This window comes from Oryzias latipes, chromosome 5, assembly GCF_002234675.1.
Source record: "Oryzias latipes chromosome 5, ASM223467v1".
Taxonomy (NCBI): Eukaryota; Metazoa; Chordata; class Actinopteri; order Beloniformes; family Adrianichthyidae; genus Oryzias; species Oryzias latipes.
This window is the reverse complement of record NC_019863.2, coordinates 4,189,088-4,196,101: the sequence shown is the minus strand read 5'-3', so window position 1 is coordinate 4,196,101 and position 7,014 is coordinate 4,189,088. Positions and strand designations below refer to the sequence as shown.

The 7,014-nt window shown below is 41.5% G+C and overlaps 1 protein-coding gene across 1 annotated transcript; it reads left to right on the top strand.

Moving 5' to 3' along the window:
* The first annotated feature begins 3,836 nt into the window (after positions 1 to 3,836).
* gpr84 (G protein-coupled receptor 84) lies at positions 3,837 to 6,526 on the top strand. Its single transcript, XM_023954740.1, has 2 exons — positions 3,837 to 4,536; positions 4,929 to 6,526. The coding sequence occupies exon 2, from the start codon at positions 4,937 to 4,939 to the stop codon at positions 6,125 to 6,127; it is 1,191 nt and encodes a 396-aa protein (XP_023810508.1). The 5' UTR covers positions 3,837 to 4,536; positions 4,929 to 4,936; the 3' UTR covers positions 6,128 to 6,526.
* Positions 6,527 to 7,014: the final 488 nt, after the last annotated feature.

The following is a 7,014-nucleotide window of genomic DNA, read 5'->3' as shown; positions in this document are numbered from 1 at the left end:
GTGGGACATTATCCAAAAACATGTGCACATTTAATGCATTTATGTTACAGAAACTATGGAGTTAGATTAAAGAAGCAAACACTGGGGTCCTATGCAATCATGACATGGAGCAGAACAGCACTTTCTGATAATTCCTTTTGATTTACCATTCAAACAAGGACAAAAACAACACAAAGCACATACTTGTACATTTATGGGAACAGATCTGCATGTTGGTGTCAAGACTTTGAAGGACTACTGGACTTTTTATCGTCTGCACTGCAGCTCTGGAAGCTGCCAGAGACTTCATGCACTGTGAGCACAGCAGGACAATGATTCACTTTTGAGTTATTTTTGCAGGTTGCTGCAATATATGCACACAAAGAAGACCACATTTAACCACAATACCATAGCAGGAAGCGACAAGAGTCACCAGCATCAAGCAATTGAAAGACAAGACAAGGCTGAAATTTTCAGAACAAATTTATGCAAGAAAAACGTGAAAAGCCCTTTTTGATAGAAATCTAGAACAGTGCCAGAAATCAACAAGAAATATAAACTTTCTGCTTTGCCTCAAGTCCACTGACTGTCCATCGGCCAAAGCGTTCGACTGAAAACTGTCAATAGAGGCCTGAGCCAGACGAGACGAATGCTTCAGGAAATGGGAAACGTAGCAATACTTTAAGCACTCCTGTGATCTTGTCAACTGCAATATTTTAAAAAAATGTCTACAGATGTAATAAATGTTATTAGAAAAACTGTACTGTAAATGTAGATTAATAAAAATAAGATACGGTTCATGTTGGGACGTCTGAATTGTTAAGGATCAAACAAAACCTGGAATCATTAAACTGAATTGATGTATCTATCAAATGAGAACTTCTGGCTTTTTTTTTCAACGATTTCTATGATACAGCAGTTTTCTAACGCGGTATATTAAGGTAAATGGCTTTTAAACAACTTATGATCTAAAGTTGACCATGACCAAACAAATACAGATACTGTGTGTTATGAATCAATGAATTTTATAATTTATACCCTGCAAAGATTCAGAGATCAACAACACAATGCACACAGACATAGTGGTGCCAAATGATAAAACAAGAATCAAGTGGAAGTCTAAATTTATTTGTTTAATTTCAAATACAGAACTTTTCCTGAAGCTGTCATTCAGCACTTGCACTAGACCCTTCTTTTTTTTTAACAAACAAACAAACAAAAAGGCCTGTTTATTCCTAGAAATTGAACCAAATAAAATGACTTAACCCCACTAGCACTTCATATAAAAAAGGGTCCTTAAGGCCTGAAAATGCTTCGCAATCAAGAGGTTTCCCAATCAGTGTAACCCTTGTGCTATCCTAGGCACTTTAACATTGGGAGTGGGGTCATCTAGACCCTACATGACAGAGCGCTGAACCTTTTTACTAGTTTCTGTCACAGCTTCATTGGATTAAGCTGCTTTTGTAAACATCTGGTGTGCAGCATAGTCTCGTTTTAGTTGATGGATTTCATGTAATCCATGGACACCAGTGAAGATCACAAATCATTGAAGGAGCTACGTTGTGGCTTTGGAAATGGCCCGGCGTAGCAAACCCTTAAGTGATGGGGAGTTTGTAAAAAAAATAAATGCTGAAAGTAGCTGACATTGTTTGTCCAGAGCAAAAGAAAGTCTGTCAAATGGTGCAATTACTAGACGAGTAGAAGATCTGGGCAGAAACCTCTGGGAAAACATCTGGAGGGCCTGGTTACCTGTACAAATGACACTTGGTCAATAAAGTTATTAATAAAAATAATAATGGATTAGATTTATCTGGGTTTTTTATTGTTTGCACAACCTGCTTACAATGTGTCCATTATTCATTCACTCCTCATTCAGACTTGGTGATGGTAAGCAACTGATGTAGCCTCAGCTGACTGTCACCGGGACATTCACACACATTCACACACCAGTGGACACAGAATAACTTTTTCTGTTTATCCATTTTTTAAACAAAATTTGCCCCCAGTCTAATGTCGAGTTCCCAATTTGGCCCTCCGTTACAAGAACTTTGAGAACCCCTGCTCTAAAGGATCAGACCTTTAGTTTGCAGTCTACATTTCATTAGTCTTTGTCTTCTAAGACTTGTAAGGTTTCCTTTTCATTTTATTTAAAACTTTATTAAATGGGTTTACAAAATAATGTTGCTATGGTTCTCTTAATTTGTATGGCATTTATAGATTTAATTGAAAAGTGTTTTTGTTAGTGTAATATTCCTGTTAGTTTATTCTCATCAGACTGCCTTAATTTAGGCTTTAAACCTTTGATAAGATCGGTGTTAGCTGCAGTATTTTATATTTACTTTTTACAAAGGACTTCACTCGTATCCATGCTTGCACTGCCCCTCAGTGGTTGGACTGTCAAGTGAACATTTGAAAAGCCTTTCTTTTTAAACAGCAGTTAACATACCTGTAATAATATACACATACATTTTTTTTTTTATATTTTATTAACCTTAGAGCACTATCGCTGGGGGATTTTGACAAATTAATTTATATGAATTTCAATATGTTGCGTGTCAAGGAGTCTGTGCCTTCACCAGGGAAGTCTATCATGTCCCAGGAATCGGTGGACCAAAGACCAAGTTTCTAGTATCGTTTTATTATTTATTAGGAATTCTTTGTTCTTAAAATTCTAATTTTTCAGAAATTTTAGAGCATGTTTTAGGAACTTCCTATGTTTTTCATTTTGTTACACACCCCACAGCTGAAAATTAAAGAAAACCACTCCAATTTATCATGTGTTGTCATGTTTCGATTTAGTTTTTTGACAAGTACTTTTTGTTGGGTATAAAAAATTACCCGGCAAAAGTGATGGTGTAACTTTTTTATACAGTGAAAGTTTTCTTGTGGCTCAGAAAACTACGGAATAGTGCAATATCCCAATTTTAAAAGTTTTTCCAAAGCAATAACTGTAGCTGATGTAAAAACAGAGCAGAACCTCAGCTTTGCATTGGCGGCCAAATGAACTCACTAGATTTAGGTTTGTTCTGCATTTCCTCACAAACCAGCATCACATGCACACATGAGGAAAGTCTGAAATCCCCTGAAAAAACAGGAAACATAAACTTAGCAGCAGAAACTGAAATCTCTGTTGGGTGAGCAGTTATCAATGGCTACTATCCCAGTGAGGAAGGAGCCTTTCATGACAGCTCTGTCCATCACTGACCTCATTGATCTGAGGCACATTTCAATGCTGTCTAACAAGCACAACAAAATGTGGCCGCTCTGAAATGGTTTACCGCTCGTCATAGTTTGAGGTTTATATCGACGCATGTTGGTTTCACTGACCTGATTAATGAGCCATAAAAGTATTTGTCTTACTAGCTGCTTTCAGACCCCAGGAAGCGCTTCTTTTTGTTTCTTCAAAGGTTTGTTTCCAGTCTCACTGTGAAACTTTTTGTTTCCTTTTGCTTTCTTTAGATAAGTAGCCAAATTTCCTATTTAATATCATTTTTAATATCATTAAATATCATTAATATAATTAATTAATTAATTATCATTAATTAATTAATATCATTAAATATCTTTAATATCATTAAAGGTTCAATTCAAGGTGATGCTAAATTAAGTGTAGTCCTGAATTCTGGTACATTGCAAATTCGAGTCAAAGGGCATGAAGGGGTTAACCCTTGTGCTATCTTAGATGACCCCACCCTTACATCGACGTCTTCTTCCTACCATGACTAAAGGTGGATAAAGGTGGAAAGATTTCATGTAATCCATGGACACCAGTGAAGATCACAAATCATTGAAGAAAAAAGGTTCAGAGCACTGTCTAGTGGGTCTAGATGACCCAACTCCCAACGTTAAAGTGCCTAGGATAGCACAAGGGTTAATTTAACAAGCGGGATGGTTCAGTTAGCTGGTGTAGGACTGGTGCTTGGTAAATCAGGGTTCGGTGATCTTCATCCATAGGCAAGACCCTTCACGTCACTGCCTAACCATGTATAGCCACAAGTCTGGGTGTCCCTGTCCCAGTCCCCAGCCCAGAAAAGACAGGGTTGTGTCAGGAAGGGCATCTAATGTAAAAAATATCTCAGCAAACCACCTGTGACAGCTGATTCACTGAGGGGAAATGCTATGGCGTTTCATCTCTGCCATAAAGTGAAAGGGCATAAAGACAACGAAACACCATAAAATGCCAACAACCACTGAGAATGAAGGGGTTAATTTAGTATTTACAGAGAAAATTCATATCAACTGACATAAATTCACCCAAATGCACAGACCGCAGATGTGAAAAGTATTTACTCCCAAACCTCTTCTTTTCTGTAAACCAAATATTTTAAGGCACAATTTTGGAAAAGCATATTTGACTTTTTTATTATGTATATATAAATCACACAAACTTTGTTTCTTTGGACACAAAAGCCCCGTCTTACATAATTTCATCATGTGAGGAAGACTTCAGCATCGGAGATGACACAAGCAGAGGGCTCCATTTACAGGAAGAGAGCGACTCGGAGCACAAGAAGAAGCATTTCCAGAGGAGTTCAGGAAGACAGGCAGACCCTAAAGGTGAGGCTCCTTTGTCATTTCTACAAATGTCTTCTTCTGCACTTTTTAAACTGAGATGAGTTGAATGTAAACTCTCACTAAACTGCCATGAAATGAAGTCTGAGAGAATGCAGTCAGAGTTGGTTTAGTCAGAAATCCTGGCATTAACTCCAACGACTTTAGGACAAAAAGCAAACCGAAGAAAATTAAATAAATGACTTTAACTGTGCAAAACTTCAGCGTTTGAAAAAACTCAAAGAAGCTTCAGGAAACCAACATGTGGGGACTTGAAACTGACAAAGGTTTTCATGAGCATAAATTGAAATGATTAACAAGGGGGACAGCCTTTCTCTTTGGTTAACTCAAAAAGAAGTGGTGGATTTATTTATCCTGGAACTTGATAATGTTTTCAGTTGACAGAATGGAGCTGAACCAGACCAACCAGACGGAGGACTTTTCCTGCTACAGTCCATCCGTGACCGGGTACCGGTACTTCGCCGTGCTGTGGGGCTGCGCCGTGACCATCACCGGCACCGCGGGGAACCTGTTGACCATCCTGGCCTTCGCTCTGGACTCCCGGGTGAGGACGCGCTTCAACGTGCTCATCGTCAACCTGGCGGTGGCGGATCTCCTGTACTGCACGATCCTGCAGCCCATCTCCGTGGACTCCTACCTCCACCTCCGGTGGCGCACCGGTCAGAACTGGTGCCGCGTCTTCGGCCTCCTCCTCTTCCTCTCCAACTCGGTGTCCATCCTGACCCTGTGCCTGGTGGCAGTCAGCAGATACCTGCTGGTTACAAACAGAGCTCTGTTTAACCGGGTTTTTTCGAACCCCGGTCTCGTTGCGCTCCTGGTCTCGGCGTGGGCGCTGGGTCTGGCCAGCTTCGCCCCGCTCTGGCCCGTCTTTGTTTTTGTGCCTCAGGTGTGCACGTGCAGCTTCCACCGCACCCTGGGCCGGCCGTACTCCACCATCCTGCTCTTCTTCTACTTTTTCGCGGGTCTGGGTTGTGTTGGGGCGTTTTATTTGCTCATCTACAGGCGGGTGCGCATCGCATCGCGGGCTCTGCTGCAGTACCGGCTGAGCAGGCGCTCCTCAAAGAGTAAGCCCGCAGAAGCCCCTCCGACGACGGATGACAGCGGCGTGGAGAGCGACGCGCCCAAGACCTGCAGCTCCGAGATCAGCAGCCAGGTGGACCCGCCCCCCAAAACACCTGAGCTCCTCAATGAGAAGTCCTCCTTACCGCCAGCGCGCAACCCAGACACAGCTTTGAATTCCTCCGCAGCCAGACCCGCAGAGACCGCAGCAGCGCCTCGCGCCGTCCCAGCAGCCCCAGCCGCTGCAGATGACGGCGAGTTTAAGCGGGTCACGCGCATGTGCTTCACGGTTTTCCTGTGTTTCGTGTGCTGCTTTGTCCCATTCATCATTTTGAACATCGCTGACAAAAACAACCGCGCACCGCAGCTGCTGCACATGATCTGCGCGAACCTCACCTGGCTGAACAGCTGCATCAACCCGGTTCTGTACGCGCTCATGAACCGGCAGTTCCGACAGGCCTACCAGGTGCTGCTCAGCAGGGTGGCCACGCCCCTCACCTGCTTCTGGGCCTGCTGACGTCCTGGCGTCGAGTTCAGTATTCTGCAACACATTTTGTATGCTTTCATGTCACTTTAAAGCGTAATTTTTTATACAAGCGCAAGTTACTGTGTTTAGACAGAAGAACGTTTTGGAATGTATGCATGCTTTACATGAGGTCCAACTTTCTTCATGTCATTTTTTTTCTTACTGAAGTAAATATTCACTGAAGTTTACACGTGCGGATGGATGGATGGATGGATGGATGGATGGATGATCATGGTCCCTTTCAAAAGAAACATGTATTCACACACTTTTTGGTACTTTAATCTTGTCATTTTTAATTTAAGTTAAAATAGCTGTTTCAGAAAAAGCTGACTATTATATAAGTAAAAGTTTGTTTCAAAGAAATAAAGTCTATTTCAATTCCTCCTTGTATCTTAGATTCTTTTCTCTCATTCTCTTCTGCTGCATCACAGTCTTCAAAATGATCTAATCCACACCCTGTAGTCAATCAAAATTGAGTAGTCACCCGATCCGTGTTATGCTTGAGGGCGGGCGCGTCTGCATGATTTCCGGACATCTAAGCCTTGTTCAAACTGGAGAAATACCAGGGACTCAGAGAAGAACTGGAAAAAGCATGGAAGGCGAAGGTGACAGTGATATGCACCTTATGTCTAGGGCAAATATGAATAAGGAAGAAATGAACCCAAATGACGATAAGTGAGTCTCTCCAACCACAAAAATACTTAAAAAGCTGCCAAGACCATTGAGTTTACAAAAAAGGAGAAGCTCTTCTCTCATCCTCCAATCATCCAGATCACCTGAAACAAAACATGAAGAACCTACACACATACAAAAAGAACTTTCACCCCACATGCAACACTCAAAATACAAGAAACAAATAAAAACAAATACGACATGGG

Excerpts from the sequence above, each read along its gene's own strand:
- gpr84 (XM_023954740.1), top strand. The coding sequence starts at position 4,937 with ATGGAGCTGAACCAGACCAACCAGACGGAGGACTTTTCCTGCTACAGT.